Source organism: Pygocentrus nattereri, chromosome 8, assembly GCF_015220715.1.
Source record: "Pygocentrus nattereri isolate fPygNat1 chromosome 8, fPygNat1.pri, whole genome shotgun sequence".
NCBI lineage: Eukaryota > Metazoa > Chordata > Actinopteri > Characiformes > Serrasalmidae > Pygocentrus > Pygocentrus nattereri.
Window position 1 is genome coordinate 25,780,953 of NC_051218.1, and position 27,279 is coordinate 25,808,231.

The window sequence follows — 27,279 nt, forward strand, 5'->3', positions numbered from 1 at the left end:
CCATCTCATTATCTTACATACAGCTTGTGAAATCTTGTTATAGTTATTAATTATTGCAGATGTTTTCATACAATGTACAGTGTATAATCAGCTGGGTTCCAGCCAGCATTATTATTGATGTTTCGAAGGCTTTAGAATATGCACTAACACCGTTAAAAATGTGCTATTTAACAAGTTACATTATCAATATTTGCTAATATTTGACAACTAGTTTTTAAATTGTGCACAATGAGCATTCTAACCAACTTTAGATGTTCCAGATGAGTTTCTCTGTGTGTTTTCATAAGTCAAGGCATTTAAATGATCCAACAAAACCAATACAACTGGTCAAAAGAATAATAATAATCTTTAATTATATCTTCAGAAGTTCACCATTCTTTTTATATTCAAATGTATATCAACTGTTAACTACTGTTAACTGCAATATGTAGTTAATGTAATTAAATTAGGTTGTATTCAATGTTAAAAACTAATTAAAGGATAACAGTGCCCTCCTCCCAAAATATTACTGCTTATGTGTCTGATGTGTTTTAGACCAAACATGCAAATATGACAGCAGTGTTGGAGACAGATCAGCACACATATAACACATATATATAACTTATTTGACCAATTTGTCAAAATCTGTCCTCTTTTCAAACTCTAATGTATTACAGATAAAAACAGCAATAAGTTCTTTTGACAAATATACTTTGTGAAACTAATTTTAGCTAAATATGTAGTGTGCTCTTTAGTATTTTGACTTAGGTGTAGTTGATCTTATAATATTATATACAGTATGGTACTTTGTACAAAATCTTTAAAAGGTAGTGAGTATTAATAACACTTAAAGAGTGCTTTGGGACTTTGAGTGTTAAATGTAAGTATTTCTATCTGGCATGTCCCCTAATAAGGCTTGATCTCAAAGCATGTTTGTAAGGCAGTCTGAAGAAGAAACTCACATGTGTGGGCAGATACAGGTCATAGGGTGTTCCAGAATCGACATCGATTGCATGAAACCCACATACTGATCCATAGACGACCTTTAGCCTCTGTCCATCTTCAACAGTCAGATCCACGGACAGTGGCTTCTGAGGCAAAGAGGTGAATGACTGCACAAAGATAAAGCACGGATAAAGACTGACTGTATCACAGACACATTATTTAAATTTATGGCCAAAGTAACAGAAAGAAATCACTGATATTTATTGCTAGCATGCTGTATTAGATGCTGTAAAAACTACTTATTTTTGAAAGGGTTTTCTTAAAAGACTATACATGTGACACTTTGTCCAATAAATGAACACAGCTACACAAAGCACAAAGAATATAAACACCTCCTGAATGTGCTCTTCCATATATGTTTGGAAACCTTAACTACTTTTGTGCATTACTCACAGTTAAAAATATTTAGTCAGCACAAATAAAGCAAGGAGAGCTCAGACTGTCTGTAAAGCAATCCATTTTTCACAAAATAGGCAGGGCAATGGTGTTACACAACTTGTGCTTGCTTTAGGGTAAGAAGGCATATATCTCTGTGCTAAAATAACCAATAAATGGATGAGTATGTCAAAACTGGAACAAGTCTCTCAGGACAATACTAAACTAGGACATTCTTCAAGGTGACCTCCTTAGTGAGACAAGCACTGTTTGACTCTATTCAAACTAGATTTATTTTGACCTGAGGAGGTACTTAAATTTAGGTGATTATAGATTGGATCCATGATTTTAATTCAACAAAATGTCCATTGCTTTTGTAAATAAACTTGGGAAAATTACACAGATACTACGCTACGCATGACCATGAGTATACAAGAATGCAATATATGCAAACAGCATAAAAATATTGCCTGTAGGTGGTGGATAGTTAGGTAATACTACACCTTATGGCTATGGCTTTGTTTCTTATTTTTGGTAATATATAACAAGTTCACACAAGCAGTTTTTACTCAGTATTTACTTCATTATGTTCAGTGTTTCCATTATTCAAATATGTGAAAATTAAAACTATTGCTTGGAAGATAAATGTTAACATATGCTAAGCTCCAAAAGAACTGGGGCAGTCATATTTGCTGTGCTTTTAAAAATTTACTGTCATCTAAACTCAGAAATCACTGTACATTTTATGTACTGAATCTGGACAGACGTCCTGAGATAAGATGTCTTGCATCTAAAACACATATCTTAATGAATTCTATAAAATAAGCCCAGAAAAGATACAAAATCTAACAGTAATACAGGACTACATATTGTATTATATATTAGTATTATGCTATGGGTATATGCATGTGTGTTAAAACAAGCCATTAGAAGTTGCTTTTTAGCTCAGCCATTTGTAAAATGAACATAAATCGACACGCAGTATACAGTAAAGTGAAAAGGCACTGTATCTCTAAATAAATGTTTACTTGTGTAATGTTACTCACTTTACTCACTAAAATATGACACTTACTTTGAAAGCCATAAACTTGTGATATGGCTTAGGAGCCCATGCGTAGACTTCTACAGCATTCTTCAAGGCAATAACCAGGAATTTAATCTTTTCGTAACGCACTGAAATCACAAGTCAGATGCCACCGTTCATTACAACTGGAATTACAATATATGATCTATCTAAATTTTCTTACCTTGGTTAATGCATGCAGATTATCAATTCACTAAAAACAGTAAACATAACCGCATCTGACCTCTACCGTTAAAGAAAATACTGGGGACCTAGAAGACATCTCTGACTGAATGTAACTATGAGCCTGGCAACACAAACTCATTGCTGTGGACAGATTCTTAAAATTATGGTTGTAGCCTTTGATGACTAATCCTATGTTACCATCTCTCCATTAAGACATGATTTGAGATTGCACATGTGCTCTTTACGTTTTCTTGTTTTTTCAGCATCCAAGCAGACATGGTTTGAGATATGGAGATGGATGTCATTGAGAACCTTGAGAATGCTCCAGATGGACCTCGACCAGGAAATAGGGAGGCTTCTCCATACACAAGGCTTTGTAATCACTGACACCTACAAGCTCATTATTATCCTCACCCCTTTCCAACAAACTCAGCAACATAAACACTTTCATCCGTTTCCAAACCGAATATTTAAAGCCATAATAGCAAAACAATGTCACATGAAAAATACGTCACATGGGTACAGAGGAAAGATAAAAAAAAAAAGAAAAGAAAGGAAAAAACAAGAAAAGGTTGAGTGAACAGGGGAAGATAGGCTGTGAATGGGCTCAAACATGAATGACACCCTCCCCTCCCCATGATGTCATTGTCAATCGCAACGTTTCCCAGTAGACATTGTCATGTGGCAGTTAGTTAGACATCACCCTACCCTAATGTCAACATTCACCAATTAGAAAGCAATCATAGATTTACAATCCCTAGGTCTTTAAAGTACCAGGGAACACAGTATAAAGCCTGAAAATGTTTGTATGATACTAAAATTCAGTGCAATTTGAACATCCAGCAAAGTTTGAATGAAATAAATAAATAAATAAAAGACTGCTTTAAAGCCAAGTGCAATTGCTGATTAGACCCATTTGAAAACTACCTGAAAAAGGAGTCTGAGAACAGAAAAGTCTGTTCTATGACAACCCCAAAGTAGCTAAGAGAAATAGTTTAATTTGAGACGTCATTCAGTCTACTTTCAAAATGAACAATTCTGTGACATATGTTGCAAGAGCCACATATAAATATCATTTATATGTCACAACATAGACAGATTCAACATAACAGGGTAATCGAGGTAAAACAAGGCAAAATGTATATAAAATATTATAGCCTAAATGTCCTAAACAGCCAACAGTTTTCTCTGACAATTCAGGCATTATGTGGAGACTCACCAACTTTGTAGTGCACACACCCCTCCATGTCTCCCACTGATGTCCAACCCTGTCTCTTCTCCACTTCAGGGTCATTATGCAAGATCTTATTCCTCAACCATGACAGGTAGTATAACCTCAGCTTGTTCTTTTTGCCTGCCCATTTGACAATAAGATCACAAATATTATGAGTGGTATGAGCTCTACTATTATTTTTCAGCTAACATAGTGTATACATTTTCTTTTTTACCAGTGTAGTTTTAAGCAGGAACATCTGCCTAGAGTGTGCTTTTGTGACAAACAAAAATATAACAAGCATATGTCATATTAAGAAATTTGATATAATCAGCACTATCATGGGGCTACATAGAAACATTATAGAGGGACTGAACAACTGAAGCAGATTTCAAGTAAATCACTCAATCACTGTTTACACAAAATATGACCCAATATGCTTACAAGTAAACCAGTGAAAACCAGTGAGTAAAAAAAGGCAGATGTAGCTCTAAATATAATGTGATAAAGATGATGGAATATAATGCGATATTTCCTCCTGCAAGACATTGTACTAGTTTTGCTGCCCAAGTCAGTAACTTGATTAATATATAATGTTTCAATACAAGTCTAGATGCTTGTACAAATGATAATGTAACTAACATAACAGAATCTCACTTAAAAACAGCTACCTCAACAGAGCATGGGCTAACACATGCATCTTTCTTCAAGCTATATCTTAGGATTATAGTAACATAATATCATAGGATATTACTAACAGCACAATTTTAAATTGATCCACAGTTGATGACCCTGCCACAGATAGGCCAAAAATCAATCCTGGTTGGGGATTAGAGATGGCTTATCAATATTGATGGGTATCGGGCCAGTGCTAGCCATAAAACAAAAACTGAATTGGCCATAAAAAGAATGAATCAGATCCAATCTTGTAACAAATCTAGCCTGACATAGCAGACTCTCATACTGCATTATGTCATGTAGTTAAGTGTGCATTTGATCTTGTGGGGTAGTAGTGTCTGAGAAATTTAAGCACTAAACCTTGTTTTAGATGCCTCAGTAGCTCAGAGTAACTTTTCTTTGTCCTGTAAACAAAGTTACTATAACTTCAAATCATGTTCAATAAAGTTACTACACTTTTATATATGTAACTGGCTGTACAAAAAAGCCTGTTCACTACTTAGTCTTACATATTTTTGACCTAGATGTGCAACTATGTACTGTACCTAATGTAAAAAAAAACAAAACAAAAAAAAATACAACAACAACAAACAAAACACAGCTACTAGTGTAAGGGCTAACCTATGCATGCATTTATTTATGTTTGAAGTAATTTTATTTTGATCATAGAGAGGAAAACAGCCCAGCTCCAAAGCCAGAATTGTTAAAAACTACACTAGCAGCAGCTGTAATTTTCTTACACGTAACATTTACATACGCAACATTGTAGAGTGTCAAATAATATGGGAATAAATTAACTTCCATTTGTTTTTTTTTTGTTTTTTTTAGGCTTTCATTGCCCTGATATGTGCTATGTAGCACTATAGAAAAACAACTTTGTATAGGAAATCAAAGATGTATAGAAAAGAAATGTAAGCATAGTAAACACAAAACAAGAATGAACTTTAAGTTCTATTAGACTACCTTCATATGATATGTAGATAACTTAGTGGCAACAGGTGTTCTTATTATATAAGGGACAGTGTTAAAAAGATGCTTTTACAGTCTAAAACAATTACCACATTTATGAACATTGTGTATATGTGTAATCTAGACATATGGATCACATGGTTTACAGCAATTTTCTGCAAAGGACAAAGCTGGTGCTCAGGCTCTTGAAAATGGGGAAGTTTTTTTGTTACTTTACATCCGGTATACTAAATGTAATTAAAGCATTACAGTACTAAGCAATAACAATAGTTTATGTGGCCCATTTAAGAGTTTGTATGTATTGCAGAGGACAGTAGCACAGAACTGATAAAAAAGGGTGAACTTTGAAAATACAAGGTCCCATAGACATGCAAGAAAAAATGTTAAGACGTATTACAAGTAGAGTGAGAATAGAATGACAGGAGTACAACAGGAATAACAGAGGAGGACTGAGAAGAAGTGAAGGCAGGGAGAACTCATCAGTCAAGTCCTGCAACAGCCAACCTCGTGTTTGTGTACAAAATTAGTTATTCAGTTATTGCCTACATTTAAGCTAAACACAGTTATACTAAATCAGTACACCTAAAATAACAGTAATAATAGTAGTCTGTGTCAATTTATCAGATATAAGTTAAGATTTAATGATCAAAAACTTTTCTTAATTATGCTGTGTCAGATGACCTTAGGGCTGCCTCATGTAGTAGGTTCCACTTCATATGATCAAGTTAAACTACTGTTCATTTTAGCAGTTTATTCACTGTAAATTCCATTAAACACAGTAGTTTAAACTACAGTGGCTCCAACTAACAAAACTGTTGTGGTCTGAGCAGCTGTTGTAGAAAAATTTTTAATTGACTGTTTGTTAGTTTAACGATCAATCACATATTGTTTGGCGGTGACTAGCATAATTCTTCTGGAAGTGCACCCCTGATATTTCTAGCTGAAACTATTGCTGTAATGGCTTTGCCTCTTACAAAAACACAGAGCAAACACTATACCTTTAGCTATATATCCTCTGTCCAGCAAATTATGAAATGTATGTCCCTTGTGATTACCTGAGATAGTTATGAGCACATTGAGGCCTTCCAGTACATCCATCTGTTGGAAACGCCTGCGGGTGATGAGTGAGTAGACTTTACCCTGACCACTGCGGTCCAGCAGCCACAGACCATTCTCAGTACCAACCAAGAGATTCACACCTAGATAACGGAGAAAATGCCCTATTTAGCACTACATATACATCAAGTAATCTACAAAAATGTAGTGAATACAGTTTTAATTTTCCCCATTCACAACACAGTTGAAGTATGGCTTACCCCACAGACCAGCACACAGGACCTCAGCATTGAACTTCTTTTTATATTTGCGTATCTCTGGTGTGTCACTCTGTGGACGGATGTTGGCAGGGTTCACATTGACAACTGAGCCTTTCCTGTGGTTCTGCCTCTTGATTGGTTCAGCCTTTACACTGTCTACAGAGCCATATATATATATATATATATATATATATATATATATATATATATATATATATATATATATATATATATATATATATATACATATATATATATATATATATATATACATATATATACATATATATATACACATAGAGAGAGAGAGAGAGAGAACCGATGTATGGGCCATGTATGCTACATCTCTTCTGCTATGACTAATAATATACAGCAATATGGATTTCATGATGACTAAAAAAAAATCTGAAACAACAAACTGGCTAAAGACAGCTTAAGACAAAGAGCAAGTTGGGCAGAGATAATGACATACTCTGACTATTTCCTTGTGGGCTCTGAAGTGGAGAGATCTGTAGCAAGCGAGGATCTATGAATGGCGTGAAGGAAGATGAAGAAGATGAAATGCTCTTTGCTGGCTGGCCATTAAGTGGTTTCTGCAAACACATTCATCTCACAATTATCAAAGCTCAATACAAATCAATTAGAAGAATTTAAGATTACTATATATATACTATGCATGTAATGGTCGCTACAAGAAAATGCTGTCCAAAATCTCCAGAGTAGAATATTTTGGAGAGTTTTGTATCAGGGGTCTCAAACATTGGACTTGATAACATCGCCTGCTGGTCGATCAGTTTTTAATCGTCAAATTTCTTTCATTCAAATGTATATATATATATATATATATATATATATATATATATATATATATAGTGTTACATATAGAGTTTGGCCATGTCCTTGCTTTGATTTATATGAAGTCATATGTTTCTAATGTTTTTTTCTAAGCAATACAGTGTTAATGTATTTAGATTATTTCCTTTTTTTTAGCAATGAAAATGAAGAAAAACCTCTGTGTGAACCTAATATTCTTAATGTAATAAGGTTCTTAATGCTGTTAATGGTACCTTGGAATGAGGGCTCCATTGAGAAGGAGACTGAGGGCAGATGAGGTCATTCTGGTTCAGGCCTAGGGGCTCATGGCTTGGACTTTTGTGCAAGATGTCTGGGAGAAGGTAGTTGTCATTTGACTCCAATCCAATATTACTGTTACCAGCTCCCACCTTGGAGAAGGACACAAGAGCACATCTCATTTCCTAACATCAGTGATGAAAACATTACAACTAAAGGAAGAAAGGAAGCTCAAATGCAAAATGCTGAGCTTACTTTCAAACTCTCAGCATACAGAGGATGCCCTCTAGTGTACATCAGTGAAGCACACAGGACAAGCAGTATGTCTGTGAATGTTTCTACAGACAGTTATTACAGAGCACCTCAATGAAACATCCAAATCTGTCATAAAGCACTATTTAGTCTGATCTGAGATTAGCACCATTCTCTCTTTTTTATACCTACATAGCTGTTATTACACTGCTAGTGTGTTTTCTTCTATTTTGTACAGTTTTGGCTGTTTTTTTTATTGTACTTAGTTTGATTTGTACTGTTGTCTGCTGTCCCATGTTAAATGTAGAACCATGTCTTGAAGCAACATTTTTTGTTCAATGTAGTGAGTATGAATAACAATAAAGCTGACTCTGGCTGGAGCATGCATCTAAAAACCTTTACAGTTATTTCAGGTTAACAGACCACTTACCAAATTGCTGGGCATACTCAGTGGGTCCAAAATGTATTTAGGCAATTGTACAATATTTACATATATTTAATGAATTGTGACAATTATCAAAAAAATGGGATTATTTTTTTAAACAGACCAATCCAAGACTGTAAGTAGCTTTCAAAGAATAACTGGTGTGTATCCAATCATCATAGTTTGAACAGCTTCTGTGAACACTTCTTCAGGTTTGCATCCAAAATGCCTTTGTTTACTTTGGTACATAGAATACTATTACCAAATGCAGTAATGAATAGTGATAAGTCAGTGAGAAACTGTTTGCCACACTTAATTAGTGGATAATGTCTATAAATATTGCATAAGAATCCTTGGTAGTTATTGTGCTTTATGTTTGAAGATGAAATTTACCCGTTGTGGAATAAGATTGCAGTGAGGCTGTAGAACTATATGTTCAGGTGCTCTTTGGGAAAAATTACTCCTGTCATTACTCAGTGGTGACCTGTGTGTGAAAGAGTAAATAGATATAGTAAATGTTTTAGGAAACTGCAGTATGATTTCAAAGATTCAAATAACACTGCAAGACAAAAGACCAACAACAGTTACAAAGAAAACTAATTTCCAGTAGCTGATCTTTTCACTTATGGTGATCTATAAAGCAATCACTGCAGGGAGTCCATGTCCATCTTGAATTGTATGGCAAAATCCTGGTACTGTAGGTCTTGACAGGTGAGTGTAAGGTTTGATATCAAAATATGTCAATGCTCTTCAGCACAGTGCAGGCATTCACTTCAAATATACACACATAATGTTGTTTCTTTTTATGTATTCGTAAGCATAAACAAAGATATGTTTTAAAAAAACCAAGTGATAAAGATTCAGATAGCACAAATTAATAACAATAGTACTTTGTTGCAAAGCTATTGTTGGCTATTACAGCTTTGAGCAAACCAGCTTTAGTTCCCCAAGGTTATCAGGGTCCCTTTGATGGACTTGTGATTTTAAATGAAATTCTTAATGAAATTCAAGTCAGGAGACCTGCATGGTACATCAGTTTATGACCTTTCATGAACTTTCCTGCTGGCAAACCATGATTACAGGTTTCATATTCAACATTTATATATATTTCCAAAAGTATTCACTCACCCATCCAAATCACTGAATTCAGTTGTTCCAATCACTTCCATGGCCACAGGTAAATAAACCAAGCAACTAGACATACAGACTGCTTCTACAAACATTAGTGAAAGAATGGGTCGAGCTCATGAGCTAAGTGAATCCCAGACTGGTACTGTGATAGGACGCCGTCTGTGCAACAAGTCCAGTCATGAAATTTCCTCACTACTAAATATTCCAGTCAACTGTCAGTGGTATTATAACAAAGTGGAAGCAACTGGGAATGACAACAACTCAGCCACATAAAATGACAGAGTGGGGTTAACGGATGCTGAAGCGCATAGTGCGCAGAGCTCGCCAACTTAGTCAATCACTACAGACCTCCAAATTTCATGTGGCCTTCAGATTAGCGCAAGAACAGCGCGTAGAGAGTTTCATGGAATTGGTTTCCACGGCTGAGCCTTACATCACCAAGCGCAATGCAAAGCATCGAGTACGGTAGTGTAAAGCACTGCCACTGGATTCTAGAGCAGTGGAGACATGTTCTCTGGAGTGACGAATCACAGTTCCCCATCTGGCAATCCGATGGACGAGTCTGGGTTTGGCGGTTGCCAGTAGAACGGTACTTGTCTGACTGCATTGTGCCAAGTTTGGTAAAGGGGGGATTACGGTGTGGGGTTGTTTTTCAGGAGTTGGGCTCAGCCACTTAGTTCCAGTGAAAGGAACTCTTATTACTTCAGCAGACCAAGAAATCTTGAACAATTTCATGCTCCCAACTTTGTAGGCACAGTTTGGGGACGGCCCCATCCTGTTCCAACATGACTGTGCACCAGTGCACAAAGCAAGATCCATAAAGACATGGATGAGCAAGTTTGGTGTGGAAGAACTTGACTGGCCTGCACAGAGTCCTGACCTCAACCTGACAGAACACCTTTGGGATGAATTAGAGTGGAGACTGCGAGCCAGACCTTCTCATCCAGCATCAGTTACTGACCTCACAAATGTGCTTCTGGAAGAATGGTCAAAATTCCCATAAACACACTCTTAACCCTTGTGGAAAGCCTTCCCAGAAGAGCTGAAGCTGTTATAACTACAAAGGGTAGGTCAACATCTTATTAAACCCTATAGATGAAGATTGGGACCTCACACAATTTCATATGCATAAAAAGGCAGACGAGAGAATACTTTTGGCTATATATATATATATATATATATATATATATATATATATATATATATATATATATATATATACACACATACATACATACATACATACATACACACACACACACACACACACAACATGCTTGAAAGTTTGTGAACCCTTTAGAATTTTCTATATTTCTGCATAAATATGACCTAAAACATCATCAGATTTTCACACAATCCTAAAAGTAGGAAAAAGAAGGAAAAAAAAATATTTAGTAAAAAGTATTTATGAAACAGGCTGACCTGGCCTTTTCGTCATCATCACTGCTCCCCACCTCATCACTGGAAGAAGAATACTCTGTGGCTTTTACAAATGGACTGAGGTGAGACTTGTGCCTAGGGCTCAGGTGGAAGTCCTTAAAAAACAAAGAATTTATTCTTAACTTAGTGACTGATTTTATGTCAAAATTGATTTCAAAATGCTTTATAGCATGTAGCTTTCTTGCTATGCCAGGATATGTATATGTAGTACATATTATCACTGTTCAAAAAAACGCCTAAGAAACAAATATCTCCATTTTTTTATTTTTGACATCATTTGAACACAGCAGCTGGATTTTACACGGTGTGAACATTTCATAATGAATAAACCAACAGATATGATCCAAAATTGCTTAGAGTAAAATCTCTTTACATGAACTTGCGGTAAAAGTAAAGAACATTTTGCCCTCTCCTGTAAAGTTACTATTTTGGAGATATTTGTTTATTTCTTTGCATGTTGATTACATATATCCTCTAATGTAGGTCAATTAATCTAAAGCAGAATATAATCCAGCTTTCCTACTACAGGATTCATTAATGAAATCAGTCTTGTAATATATTCAAGGGAAAGATCATTGTCATTATGAATGAACTGCATCTTCATATGAGTAATTTTTTTTTAATAAAGCAACTTATAACAACATTTGGCCAATATTCTAATGTGTTACTTAAAATGTATTTTGTGAAGTCTACTTGAAATTGATACTTAATGTAAATATATAATCATAATGGGTTGTTTTATTGTAGAAAAAACATAATCCATGCACACATGCATACAGACAATACCTGGGTATAATAACCTGAAGTTACCTGATATTTAAATGATGTTCCTGAACATGTATCTGGAGAGTTTTTGAATTGCCGAATATGACTGTGAGAAGAACTTTCTGGATGATGGTAACCTGCAACAAAATAAGAGAAGATCATCTCCTTTACCTAATTTTAGGAGCATGTCCTCTGTATATTGTGAAATTGTACTAGTTTTAGACTGTTCTTTGTAGGCAAATTTTTCTTTCTGAATACTACACCAAAAACACAAAAAATCTAAGCACAAACCCAAGTAAAAGTGATATATTCTATCCAGCAACATTCTTTGACACTTTTATGTGTAAATATGCATAAATACTCAGACACTTTTATATTTGTTATTTAGTACACTTCCAGTGTGAACATCCACCTTAAATGTACACATATTAAGGAACAGTTTCATAAAACACAGCTGTAACCACACCACACAAAATGTGAGGTAAGGTAAAAAAGGCCTTCATAAAGTCACTGCAGCAGTGATTAGTAAACCAGTGTCTTTTTAACGCTTCATACATGTTTAAACCCCCATCTATTTCGCCACCCAAATGGATACAATGAAAGAAATAAAAACAAACAAAGACAAGCTATATTGTCAGAAACAAAGCATTTTTAGGAAACAAGTGATAAAAAATAAAAAACTTTTAACCAGGGAATTTATCAAAATACACTATATTGCCATATAAAGTATTCGCTCGTCTGGCTTCACATGCATATGAACTTGAGTGACATCCCATTCTTAATCCATAGGGTTTAGGGTTTAATATGATGTTGGGGAATTTTTAACCATACTTCCAGAAGCACATTTGTGAGGTCAGACACTGATGCTGGATGAGAAGGCCTGGCTCCTAGTTTCCTCTCTAATTCATCCCAAAGGTGTTCTATGTCTTTATGGACCTTGCTTTTTGCACTGGTGCACAGTCATGTTGGAACAAGAAGGGGCTGTCCCCAAACTGTTTCCACAAAGTAGGGAGCATGAAATTGTGCAAAATTTTTTGGTCTGCTGAAGCATTAAGAATTCCTTTCACTGGGGCCGAGCCCAACTCCTGAAAGACACCACTGCATCATAATCCCCCTCCACCAAACTTTACACTTGGCACAATGCAGTCAGACAAGTACCGTTCTCCTCGCAACCACCAAACCCAGACATCGGACTGCCAGATGGGGAAACGTGATTCGTCACTCCAGAGAACACATCTCCACTGCTCTAGAATCCAGTGGCGGCACTTTACACCACTGCATTTGATGCTTTGCATTGCGCTTGGTGATGTAAGGCTTGGATGCAGCTGTTCGGCCATGGAAACCTATTCCATGAAGCTCTCTATGCACTGTTCTTGAGCTCATCTGAAGGCCACATGAAGTTTGAAGGTCTGTAACGACTGACTCTCCAGAAAGTTGGCGACCTCTGTGCACTATGCACCTCAGCATGCGCTGACCCTGCTCTGTAATGTTATGTGGCTGACCACTTCATGGCTGAGTTGCTGTCGTTACCAATTGCTTCCACTTTGTTATAATACCACTGACAGTTGACTCTGGAATATTTAGTAGTGAGGAAATTTCACGACTGGACTTGTTGCACAGGTGGCATCCTATCACGGTACCACGCTGGAATTCACTGAGCTCCTGAGAGCGACCCATTCTTTCACTAATGTTTGGAGAAGCAGTCTGCAGGCCTAGGTGCTTTGTTTTATATACCTGTGGCCATGGAAGTGATTGGAACACCTAAATTCAGTGATTTGGATGGGTGAGTGAATATTTTTGGCAATATAGTGTATGTTGTTGATACAAGAAAAAAAAATTATTTGTATACAAATCTAATTATAATATCTTTTAAATTCAACTGATTATCTGAAATGCTTTTTTCAAAAAAGATTTGTGTGGCATGTATGCTGTGCAGTTTATTACTTAATGTTCTCTTCTCTTACAGGTCATCCTGCAAAGTTGTTTTCTTTTGTCCTATCCTTATCATTGGTCTAAAAGTACAGGCCGCATCTGTCCAGGGATGACTAGTTGTTGTTCCATATTCAATTGGATCCAAACTGCATTATCAAACTAATTGTACTGAAAGGCGTGTTTAAGGTATGAGGTAATCATCTGTAGCTTTTCTGATTTAAGTGCTGTTTAAGAATGCTGTCTCTGAAAGGTTTATGAAGCTCACCTTTGCCATAATTGCTACTTGTTGCAGTTTATTCAGTGGGCTAGCTGAAGATAAAAGATTAATTGAAAAAAGAATATCTTTTACCTTCAAACATTATGCATATAATAAATGTAAATGATAAAAACAGATAAGGAGAGCCGACTAAGAATGTAACTGGCCAACATGTGAAAACAATAACGAACAACATCCTAAGTTTTGAACTAAGGCTAGATTTCAGTAGTAGCCATGACAACAGAAATAAATCACAAACGAAACTTCCACTATACTAAGCCTCCACTAGATGGCTCCACATTCAACAAGCTAGAACAAAATGCACCTCAGTATGCAACACAGTACATGGTGTAACATGGTATTACAAAGTAAGTATCATTCATAAAATTTACTCTGAAGGCTCCTCACATGCACACACCTGACTCAGCGCTGCTTATGCTGCTATGAGAAGCTGGGAACAGTACCCTTTTCTCCTCAGGAGACTGGAGACTTCCACTGCAGATGTGGCAAACAAAATGGAAATGGATGAGAAGAACAGAGCATAGGTCAGTGTTGATCTCAAGAACAAGAAGGAGCTACAGCGCTACGAGTATGTAGTTGCATTTTTTAAAGATGTAGCTTAGCTGAAACACTGCTAACTGGCATGTATCTGCAATAAATCCAAACACAGATTGAACATGACGTGAATAAACTTACTGTGATGTAGTTCTATGGTGGCTCATGAGCTCTTTACAGTAAAATTTTGAAGTTGTACGCTCTGGTACCTTGTGAAAATGCAGGACAGAAAATGTTAGGTTTTTACTGATAACCTTCACACAATGTTTATGCAACTGAAGCTTCTGAATTAACAAATCATAATCAGTTATCTCATAAGCCAGTATATTATATTCATACTTAGGATTCACAAACTAGGATAATGGCCAATTAAGTGCCAAGTTTAGTATTCTGTGAATATTACATGGCTAGTACTCAGTGTATGTAACCTCTCCACCCCCACCACCCATTTGTTTGTGGTTTTCTGTTTCTTTTTACTAATGCGGTTTTCTAACCTGCTGACAGCCTTCCCATCCTGCTCTCATGTGTCACATAAGGGAAGGAAGACACCACCCAGTGAAAAAGGAAGCTGTTTTTGACCAAAGTTTCAGTAGGGTGCCAGCACCTACTTTCAGACTATTTCTTTTAAACTAATGATCACCGTTTCCATCATTTAGCCCACCTTTCGTTGCTTTAAGTATCTATATTAAACGCATGAGCTTTAAAATTAATAAAGCCGTATACTTGTTTTTTTGTGTCACAAGTCTGCATTAACAGTAAGTATTTCATATTTAATTATCCCACAGCAGTCATAATGTCACAATAAGATTTTGTGCTAGAAAACTGTTTTAATGAAAATAATATATAGAAATAACTATATTATACAACCCCAATTCCAATGAAGTTGGGACGTTGTGTAAAACAAAAATAAAAAAAGAATATGATGATCTGCAAATCCTTTTCAACTTATATTCAATTGAATACACTACAAAGACAAGATATTTAATGTTCAAACGGATAAACTTTGTTTTTTGCAAATATTCACTCATTTTGAATTTGATGTCTGCAACACGTTCAAAAGAACTTGGGACAGGGGCATGTTTACCACTGTGTTACCTCACCTTTCCTTTTAACAACACTCAATAAGTGTTTGGGAACTGAGGACACTAATTGCTGAAGCTTTGTAGGTGGAGCTCTTTTCCATTCTTGCTTGATGTACAACTTCAGTTGCTCAACAGTCCGGGGTCTCCATTGTCGTATTTTGCACTTCATAATGCGCCACACATTTTCAATGGGACACAGGTCTGGACTGCAGGCAGGTCAGTCTAGTACCCGCACTCTTTTACTATGAAGCCACGCTGTTGTAACACGTGCAGAAAGTGGCTTGGCATTATCTTCCTGAAATAAGCAGGGACATCCCTGAAAAAGACGTTGCTTGGATGGCAGCATATGTTGCTCCAAAACGTGTATGTACCTTTCAGCATTAATGGTGCCTTCACAGATGTGCAAGTTGCCCAGGCCATGGGCACTAACACACCCCCATACCATCAGAGATGTTGGCTTTTGAACTTTGCGCTGATAACAATCCAGACAGTCCTTTTCCTCTTTGGCCCGGAGGACACGACATCCATAATTTCCAAAAACAATTTGAAATGTGGACTCGTCAGACCACAGGACACTTTTCCACTTTGTGTCAGTCCATCTCAGATGAGCTTGGGCCCAGAGAAGCCGGCGGCATTTCTGGGTGTTGTTGATATATGGCTTTCGCTTTACATGGCAGAGTTTAACTTGCACTTGTAGATGGAGCAACGGACTGTATTCACTGACAGTGGTTTTCTGGAGTGTTCCTGAGCCCAGAATGATGTCGGTCTTTAATGCAGTGCCGCCTGAGGGATTGAAGGTCACAGGCATTCAATGATGGTTTTCTGCATTGCCACTTACTTGCTGAGATTTCACCAGATTCTCTGAATCTTTTGATGATACTATGGACTGTAAATGATGAAATCCCTAAATTCCTTGCAATTGCACATTGAGACACGTTGTTCTTAAAAAGTTGGACTATTTGCTCGCGCAGTTGTTCACATCCTTGCTTGTGAATGACTGAGCCTTTCAGGGATGCTGCCTTTATACCCAATCATGACACTCACCTGTTTCCAATTAACCTGTTCACCTGTGGAATGTTCCAAACAGGTGATTTTTTGAGAATTCCTCAACTTTCCCAGTCTTTTGTTGCCCCTGTCCCAACTTCTTTGGAACGTGTTGCAGGCATCAAATTCAAAATGAGTGAATATTTTCAAAAAACAATAAAATGTATCTGTTTGAACATTAAATATCTTGTCTTTGTAGTGTACTCAATTGAATATATGTTGAAAAGGATTTGCAAATCATGGTATTCTGTTTTTATTTATGTTTTACACAACGTCCCAACTTCATTGGAATTGGGGTTGTAAAATATTATATAAGAGTTAAATCATTCAAAACAAACTGCATATTCCACTTCCCTCAGAACAGTGTCATGAGAACTAACCTTAGGAGGATGCTCCTTAGGACATGGGAAAAATACGTCATCAACTGTAGGTGACAGACCAGGACTAGCCATATCAGACATGGAGTTACTGAGTTGACTTTCTCGACTTGAGCACAAGTTTGCATTCTGCAAAAGAACTTCAGGTTAGCCAGTTCATCTCAAGCCTTGGTGAATTTAGTGTGCTGTAAATGGTACTTACTATATAAATTAAACAAATATCAGTCAGAAGACTACACAGTAATTTATTTATTTATGAAAATCATTTCAGGAAACTTTTTTGACATTCAATTTTTTAGTTACAAGAGTTGTTTGTAAGAGTACTACCAGTGTAATGGCAGCCTGGGTTTAATTATTTATTTATTTATTTATTATTTAATTTACTTTTCATCCAGCACCTGTTTATTGCTGGATTAAGTTAAATCAGGTGTGTTGGTGATGGATTTAAATAAACCTAGCTGATGGCTGGGACATCGAAGACATCGAGGACATCTTCTTAGTAGATTCTTAGTAGAAAGTTCTTCTTAGTAGTCCTAAAGTACTTAAAAATGAAATTCTTGTTTCTTTTCACTTTATTTATGAGGATTTTTATTTGTTCTAATGTTCTGTGTAGTTTTTACCTGCAAAGACAGACTTACTACGGAGATAAATGGTTTTAAACAATTTGTTTGAGTGACTTTTGCATAGTACTATGTGTTATAATCAAAAAGCTAAAAAAATCTGCCAAGTCATGACAGCATATTCTGTGACAATATTATGTAGCAGGGTTCAAGCCAAGTATTACCAAATTATTCATTGACCTCTTAAAGTACCAATGGTGCTACACACACTGGCAAACTATGCATGAACCTATGCTTTCCCTACCTCTTCTTGATTATTATAAACCTGGTAGTTCCATTTCAGAGTCACATTCAAAGTTGCAGTAAAATACTCTACATACACATACATAATCAATCATATCAGTAGAATTCTATGTTGTTATTGTTATTAAAAATATTTTGGTGTTAATGGAAAAATGTTGTGCTGTCTGATAACCATAACCTATGAATGTGATAAGTTACATTGCCTGGCAGAAGATTTTTTTTTTTTGAGTTCTTAGGTATTAAACATGATATGTCATCATGTCTAACAACATGTGACTTTTTAAAAATCTATCTGCAGTATTTACAAACCCATGCATGTGCATGTTCTACCTTCACTATGGTCTTATATTTAGTAGCCTTTAAAATATTAATCACTAGTGATTTTTAAAATGACAGTTGAGAAGCATAATCATTTTGTTACTGATTGTCTTTTAGCAATGTACCTGAATGGCAGCTCTCTGGAGGGCTGGTGTACAGGGACTGGAGTTGCTTCCTGAGCTCAGTCTTGACTGGTTGTGCATGGGAAACCCTGCATCTGTTTTGTTCAGATTAGCATGATGGCTCTTCAAAGCTTTCATTTTGTCCTCCATCTGATTGTTAATATGAGCAACAGAATTGTTTACTGAATGACAGACAAATTGATATGGATACTGATACAGATGTTAAATTAAACTGTGTGTACATATTTAGAGTGTCTTACTGAGGACATAAAATCATACTTGTCAAATCAAAGGTTTAGCATAAGTAAACAAACCTTTACAATATAAAGACAGAGGTAATAAATAACTCTGGTCTTTAAAATGTCATTTTATAAATACACCTGGAAATTAGCCCTATTTTGCTGCAATGTTACATTACTACTGTCATATAGCTGAAGTAAATTCCAATACCGATACACAATAATATCACAGAGGCATTATATTGTTTGGGCTGAATCGAACATTAAACATGCTGAATCAGCAGTGAGAAAATAAGTCCATACTGAACAGGTGTTTTGCAGTCTGCAAGCTGATGATGACAAATGCATGCTATAAGATTTTTATATCTTAAGAACCTTAAAAAAAAATCCATGCACTCCCGGCTGTAGGAACTAAAAAAGACACTTGTTCAGAAGGCAGAGAGAGTATCTTTACAATACTGACATACAGAGGAGCAGCAGGGTAAGCTTGCCACAGCATTTACCAGTTTACGCTGGCTGCTGGCAAGATAGTTAGGAGTGGCACTAGCAGGCTTCTGGGCATCCCTTTGCTTGTGCCTGTGGTCGTGCTGAAGCAAAAGCAGCTGTGTCTGATCTTTGGGAAGTGTGCGGTGGATCTTTCTAGCCAGCTGCTGCTGGGCTGGCTGTTTGGCCTTCCCCTACGCAATGACAAAGACAGAGTACATTCATCCTGTGCCCACCGCCAGATGACAAAGCCAGGAAGCCATGTTAGTAACCACATAGACCAGGCCAAGGAAATTCTGACTGAATCTTGAATAGCATTTTACTCTTAGACTCAAACAGAGATGAGTCTGGATATACTGCTAAGAATGAGCAAACTTGTACTACGCCAAATTTATAACTAATATAGACTGTACACCTTGGACTTTATAAGTCCTCATACTGTTGGCTGCATGTATTCAGTCAGTATCACTGGTTTTCTAAATGTCTTCAAGGGTTATTAGAAATCAGGATGTTTTTAAGCTTATTTAAAAGTTGCTAAATAGAATTTTGTTGTGCAATTGTTGTGGAATTTGTGACAGCAAATTCCTTACCAAATTAAAAGCTGAAATCAAATGCTATGTACCAGACTAGTATTTATTCATTTAAATGCCATGAAAATGCAGCAAAGCTCTAAGCAAAATCACAAACACATTGGCACGAGAAAGCACAAGAACAGTAAGCTTTAGCAAGCATTTAACATTTACTTCTCTGCCATGCTATAATAGTTTTACCACTCTTTACATTAACTGAGAGAGTTTAATTAAGACAACATACACATTGACATATATTAAACTTGAATGAAGTTAAGCTGTGGCGTAATTTAGTTCAAATCAAAATTATTGGATTAGAAAAGCATAAACTTTTTAAAACATACAACTGCATTTTATGCCTGAAAATGAAAGTCTGAAATGTTTTTACTGAATTTCCACTTCAAGATTAAGAAAAAAGACTTTTGAAAAAGTAATGTTTTGGATAGGTAGTGAATGTTGTGTTTATACACCGTTCAGGCATAAAATTATGATCACCCCCTTGTTTCTACACTCACTGTCCATTTTATCAGCTCCACTTACTATATAGGTGCACTTTGTAGTTAATAATAATAATAATAATAATAATAATAATAAAAATGAGTTCAACTAATACAGCGCCTTTCATAAACCCAAGGATACTTGACATAGTGTCAAAAAAAAAAAAGACAAAAACAAAGACTAGAGAGAAGAAAAAAGGATTTAGCAGAGACTTCCAAGGAAGACAAAGTAGAGCAATTATGAAGGTGGAGAATTCCAGAGTTTGTGGGCAGCAGCACTTAAAGATCTGCAACCCATAGTAGAAAGTCTAGTTGAGGGAACTGTGAGGAGTCCAGAATTAGAAGATCTGCAAGCATGAGAGGGACAATATAATGAAATGAGATCAGAAAGGTATGTCAGAGCCAGACCATGTAAAGCCTTGAAGGTAAGAAGAAGGATTTTGTACTTAATCCTAGAACTAATAGGAAGCCAATGAAACTGTCGAAGAACAGGGGTAATATGAGCTGTAAGAACCCTGGCTGCTGAGTTTTGGATGTACTGAAGACGACTGATTAGTTTAGCTGGAAGACCACAGAAAAGTGAGTTATAATAATCAATGTGAGAGGAGATGAAAGCAGCAATGAACATTTTATCTTCAGTGTCACTCAGCATAGGGCATAAGTGTACAATGTTACACAGATGATAAAATGCAGTTTTGGTGACTAGCTTATGTGAGACTCAAAGACTCAAAATCAAGAAGACAGCCAAGGTTCTTAACAAATAACTGGCTTAATATCAACACCATCAATGTTGACTGAAAAGTTCAATAAGCAGGAAAGTGAGGTTTTATCTCCAACTAAGTTGGAGAACTTCAGTTTTATCAGAGCTTAGTTTCTTCTAATTGTTTAGCAACCAAAATTTCAAATCTCTGACACAAGAACTGAAAGCCTGGGCAGAGTCAGAGAGGGAAGTAGTGCTGATATAAATCTGAATGTCATCAGCATATCAGTGAAAGTTAAAACCATGGTTGTGGATGTTCTGACCGAGTGGGGAGATTTAAATGATAAAGAGAAGAAGTCCAAGGACAGATTCGTGGGGTACACCTCGATCGACTGAAGCAAAGACAGATTTTTTGGGGGGGGGGGGGGGGGGGGGGGGGGCACAGAAATGTTTTGATGCTACATTAAGAAATGCATTATCTCTACAGGATGCAGAAAAGTTAGTTCATGCATTTATTACTTCAGGGCTAGATTACTACAATGCCCTTCTGTCTGGATGTCCCTGCAAAAGCCTTAAGAAGCTTCAGCTAGTCCAGAACAGGAGCCAGAAAGTTCCAGCCAATTTTTATCAACCCTGCACTGGTTACCAGTAAAATTATGCTGCATAATCAAAAACTAATCAAATTAACCACTGCCCACCTGTTTTTCCTGCTTTGTACTGTAATACTTTACACTAAAAATGTTTCCTATCCTGTGTCGACCAGAGGAGGATGGGTTCCCCTTCTGAGTCTTGGTTTCTTCTTCCTGCCCTTAGGGAGTTTTTCCTTGCTACTGTCGCCACTGGCTTGCTAATGTGTGCTTGGACCCGGATTTTCTTTCTGTAATATTGATTTTTCTGTTAAGCTGCTTTGTGTAAGCTTACCTGCTGTAAGATGCGCTATATAAATAAACTTTGCTTACTTGCTTTGCTTGCTTGCCTATCAGCAAGGTACGACTGTAACCACTGAAGGGCAAGGCTAGTAATGTCAACAGATGACAGTCTAGACATGAGAAGATGGTTAACAGCATTGAAAGCTGCTGTTAAATCTAAATGAATATGGATGTTACCCTGTTCTTCAGTGGTAAGGACCCCCCTGAACCCTAACACCCTCACAGAGCAGGTACTATTTGGATGGTGGATCATTCTCAGCACTGCAGTAACACTGACGTGGTGGTGGTGTGTTAGTGTGTGTTGCGTTAGCCTGAATAGATGAAACACAACAGTGCTGCTGGAGTTTTTAAACACCTCAGTGTCACTGGTGGACTGAGAATAGTTCACCAGCCAAAAATATCCAGCTAACAGTGTCCTGAGGGCAGTGTCCTGTGACCACTGTAGAGGGACTAGAGGATGACCAACACAAACAATGCAGCAGCAGATGAGCCATCATCGCTGACTTTACATCTACAAGGTGGACTGACAAGGTAGGTGAGTCTAATAAAGTGGACAGTGAGTGGACAGTGGAGTGTTTGCGCAACTTATTGTGTAAGGGGTTGAAAGAGGCCAAGACACAGGTAACAGCATTACTACGCTTCAGTTCAGTGTTTTAACCTCCGTTAGTCAACAACAGTACTTCTTTAAGCAGACATTAAGTAGTATTTTATCATTTAATACTCCTACAAACAAAAATGTGAAGGTTAAACCTTTAATGGAGCATCCCACTTACAATTTTGTGTATGTTTTTGATAAAGGTTAAGTTTAAAGCTACATTCATAAAACCTTAAAACACAAGCATTAACACCAAACAATATATAAATGAAGGAACAGTTTAATATTGATAAACAGCTTATGCCAATAATCGTGAAATGACACAATATGTTTTATGAAGTAAATGACATTGTGCTGACATAAGGGCCCTTAAACTAAATTGACAGACAGTTATATTGAACAGGGGTGTACTCAATTATGTTACATACTGCAAAGTACTGCAAGCTCAACTACCTTAATAACAGTGTTGCAAAGTCACTCAATTCATACAATATTTGTCTTGCTATTTGCAAATAGCTATTTTTGGCACAAGCTGTTCATAAATATTCAAATATTGTCTTATAAATATGTATTCAACTCTTACACATGTATTTCAATGTTCTGATGAGGGTACCCTTTAAATAAAATGCTGTGTGTTGTTTTTGTTTTATTTGCTGCAGATTTACTCCTACTCCTCAAGTACTTTTTTAGGAGGTCATTCAATAAATGAAGAGCATACCTCAAGTTTAGTGACTTTATGATAAGTAAGATAGGTAAATGAAGGCTCTCCTTAGGGGAGACAGTACAATCTGACAAAGTGAAAAGAAAAAGAAAAAAAAAATCAAATTGAACATTCTATAAGCATAAATCAACTGTTAATTGTTGGATTCATAAAGCTTTTTGAACAACTCTATAGTACCTTAATGATTCCTCATGTCATTTCATAAACAAAGACATTCACTTCCCTATCATACATAAAGTTACATGACTACTAAAATCAACTACCCCAAGACATATCCACCTAACTTCCAAAGTCTGAGCATTAATAACAAATAGTTTTCAATAAAATTACTTAACACTTTTGATTGGACTGTTTTGTTGTGTTCTGCTTCTCTTAAAATTACATGAAACAGAACCTTACAGAGTACTGTTAATCAGACCGACACCACATTGGTAGAAAGAATCTATTTTGAATTGCTTTTTAAAAATTATTTAAAGCATGTAATATATGATATACATTACAAGTATGATTTCCATTGTAATGTAAGCTGTAATGTATGTCACTAAAATAAAAATTTATATTGCTCGGTAGCACCACAAGCTGTTTGCATCATGTAAGTATTCTATCACTGTGTTTCAGTAATATTACTTAGTCATGCTGCACTAGAATCAGTTTTCACTGGCATGTCAATAACCCTGACCTATTTGCACAAAGTCAACAGAGAATTCCAGGTTTTTCCACCTTTTAAGATCTTAATTCCACTTAACTCAAACCTTTAAAATAAATCAACAAAGTCCCATTTTAAGAACTGGAAATTTGTCTTTACCTGGTCAGCAAATGGACCTAAAGGCCTGGATCTCACATCAGCCCTTTGACGTCCAGAATCTTCAGGCTGCAATTCAGCAAGAGTAAGATTAGAAGCAAGCACACGGTGCACTGCGACTTATGCAAAGCAATGATGGAATATGAAGGGAAAATGTAAAATATTCAGTGTTTTTCGCCTTGCATAAGTCTCTAAATGTTTTACTTTGGGAATCAGTCCACATCATTCCAAATAGCTTAGGACAGTAAATAAAGATATAACTGAATACATTACTGCTAGGAATTTTGTTCTTTAACTGACCTTTCTGTTGCAATTTATGTTCAATCAGTTTACATTAATTATGAATATGTACGATGCTATTAAACAATTATTTAATTGGTCTGTCTATTCTTCTTATGTACTAGGACAATCAGGTGAATCATTTATATTTTATTTTGATAAATTGTTTACCAATTTTTTACTGTATCCCAGGCTCTTATGCTAAATATCATGCCCTATATTATCTGAATCAAACACACTGCAATTTGAATATGTACCAGAAACAATCTGTACTTAAAAACATCATAATAAAAAAAAAAAAACTGCAATCAGTACAACAGCAATTGGCCAGTTTGACTTACATCAACTGTTGCTGATGATGGAAGAAACGACTGGCATAAATACTGGCTTATATTACTGATGACCAAAGTTATTTAAATTGTTGGATGATGCTAATGCTTTGGATTATTCAAGCACCCCAATAATGTTAGTGATTGGTTAGTCTGTTCATTGCACATAATAAAGCATTTAGTAATTGACTGTTAGCAAAATAATGATTGGCATGCCTCTCAACTAATCACAAGCACCTCTACACATGTCTTTCTCTGTTAAGTGAAGCAAGAATGACTCTAAGCTAAGAAAAAATTCAATGCCAAAACTAAAACTGTCTCAAGGTAAACTAAACTTTATATAAGTAGCTGTATTTGCTAACACTCACTTTAATATGTCTAACAATAAATATTGTTAAATAATAATGTTATGACCTGTTTCCTTAGCTTTAGCATTAGATCTAGTGAAAGGGTAATGTTAGCCCCATCACAAACTCCTCCATATTAGACATAAAAATCTGATGCTTTAATGTGTAGTGAATGAAAGAGTTTGATTAATGTAAATAGGGTCTCCAGAATAATTTTTTGTGCTTTAAATTGGACTACATTCATATATTGTCACTTCTCAGACACGTCTGTGCTGAACTATAGTTTTTATAGAATGTACTCCAATGTGTACTTCTGGATTTTTCGTTATGCTAAGTCTGTTAACACAACTGGACAGAATTCACACACATTTCTCTGATATCAGTATTGCAGCTGATGTCACAGTAATGCTTAAGAAAATATTTACTATGTAGCCCTAGTATGTGTGTAGGACAGCTGTGGCACAGTGGCTGAGCATGAAGAAATGAGAGCTGGAGCAGTGTCCTGTCAAGAGCATGTCATTTCCTCAAGATGCAGTCATGAAAGTTACAGGAACTGCATCAAATACAAAATTGCATGTGTCGACACATTATGAAAGCTGCTATACACACTCACTGATTGAAGCAGTATCACCATTTAACATTTAAACAAATACATTAATATTTCTCAAAACAAGGTGCCTAAAAAGTTACATCTGCACACAATTTCGATTGACATTTATATCAAGTGTGACTTCATTAATTAATTATTGGAACATTAATTTGAAATTGGGGAACATAAACACCAGTACTCTGAGCTATCAAAGTAGGGGTAAAGGTCTCAACATAGCAGCTTATAAATCAACTGGCATATTAACAGTTTGGATGTGAGTGAAATGAATTTTATCTAACCTGTTTCTTGACATTACATTTAGCGTTCTCCTCTTGTAGGCTTCTTTCATCATGATCAGCCTCTTCTTGCCATAACAGTTCCTGAAGCTCTGGGCACTGAAATGCCTGTAACTGCCTTTTTTGCTGCTGCTGCCACACACATACACACACACACACACACACACACACACACACACACTTTTAACCATCCTGCTTTTCAACAACTTTTAAACAAATGCTTAAATCGATCGAAATCATGGCAATTTTGACCCAAATCATAAAACATACTAAACTGGCTCACACCAAACCTAGCTTACTCTGCACATTTTGCTGTTTTATTCAGTATCATAAATAGAAACAGATGCTCAGAGGTCTTGCAGTGACTACTCAAAAACACTTTCATTGTAAACCATTCAGTCCCCAGCTTGTTCTGTTGAAACATTCTGATCCCAGAACCTACACGGTCTGGCAGTTAAAGCAAAGAACAGTAGGTGCAGGCTTTCTTACAGCCTCCTTGGGCATATTAACACCATACACAGAGTCTAGCACTCTTAAAAGTTAAATGAATTGTTCAGGCTTAGATATGCAATCACAGTCATATGCAAAAGTTTTAATACCCCTGGTCAAAATATGTTTTGTTGATTTTCTAAGTGAAGGTGTATAGGGAAGAAACTATATGGCATGCAAACTTAGTGCACATTTTCTATTTATTTGCTGAATTTAGCATTTTGGAAAAAAACACAAACTGAAAGAAAAATGTGTTGTATTTTTTCCCAATGTGTTAAATTCAGCTTAAAAACAGTGGTGTCGTGGATACACACTTATTTTTACTTAGAAAATCAATAAAAACATATTTGACCAGAGATGCCCAAACTTACAACACATAATTGTATTTCACTGATCTTTATGGTATTTTTCCTATAAGCTATTAACATGAGAGTAACTGCCATTATGTGTGTTATTAGGGCTATCACAAACTATGCTGATAGACATAAATGAAAATATACATTCTTGCTATGTACTGTAGTTCAATTACATTATATATTATTAGACATATCGAAGTATCTCAAAAAAAACTATAGGAGAAGGTAAAAACATTCTTAATTTTCAGTGTAAGTAAATGCAAAGAAATTTTATTACAAGTAATTCTGGAGCATTTCTACTGGTCTATTCTTAATGAAACATCACATAATATAAAGGACAGTTGGTGTGTTCAAATGATGTAGACAAATAAAAATAGACAAAAATGGAGATGTGTTTCTTTTTGGACAATGACAATATGTAAATCATGCAAATAACAGCAGATTATTTTCAAACCACATATCATAGACAAAAAATAATCACAAATTTCCATATTAGAATTTGTTGACAACTGCCAATCACCTTTTGTAAAATGACATTACTAAAGTCATGTATTATTGCATTCTGTCAAGTATAATCTAGTGCATCTATTACTATTATTATAGCAGCCATTTTACAAAAAATTACATAAAACAATGTTTTTTA

The 27,279-nt window shown here is 36.0% G+C and overlaps 1 protein-coding gene across 4 annotated transcripts in view; it reads right to left on the minus strand.

Moving 5' to 3' along the window:
• Window positions 1-27,279, minus strand: part of si:zfos-2326c3.2 (mitogen-activated protein kinase kinase kinase kinase 4) — a 63,931-nt gene that overhangs the window by 15,793 nt on the left and 20,859 nt on the right. For 2 of the 4 annotated variants that reach the window (XM_017713383.2, XM_037540601.1), the window contains 17 exons: window positions 25,795-25,923; window positions 23,955-24,020; window positions 19,159-19,332; window positions 18,420-18,566; window positions 17,117-17,242; window positions 14,752-14,819; window positions 14,474-14,550; window positions 11,913-12,004; window positions 11,085-11,197; window positions 8,925-9,015; window positions 7,852-8,007; window positions 7,257-7,377; window positions 6,785-6,940; window positions 6,524-6,667; window positions 3,828-3,962; window positions 2,432-2,532; window positions 942-1,091 (listed from right to left, as the gene is read on the minus strand). In XM_017713383.2, coding sequence (XP_017568872.1) covers window positions 942-1,091; window positions 2,432-2,532; window positions 3,828-3,962; window positions 6,524-6,667; window positions 6,785-6,940; window positions 7,257-7,377; window positions 7,852-8,007; window positions 8,925-9,015; window positions 11,085-11,197; window positions 11,913-12,004; window positions 14,474-14,550; window positions 14,752-14,819; window positions 17,117-17,242; window positions 18,420-18,566; window positions 19,159-19,332; window positions 23,955-24,020; window positions 25,795-25,923 — 2,046 coding nt within the window. The remainder of the gene's footprint in view (window positions 1-941; window positions 1,092-2,431; window positions 2,533-3,827; window positions 3,963-6,523; window positions 6,668-6,784; window positions 6,941-7,256; window positions 7,378-7,851; window positions 8,008-8,924; window positions 9,016-11,084; window positions 11,198-11,912; window positions 12,005-14,473; window positions 14,551-14,751; window positions 14,820-17,116; window positions 17,243-18,419; window positions 18,567-19,158; window positions 19,333-23,954; window positions 24,021-25,794; window positions 25,924-27,279) is intronic. The other 2 variants (XM_017713384.2, XM_017713385.2) reach the window with 2 other exon arrangements.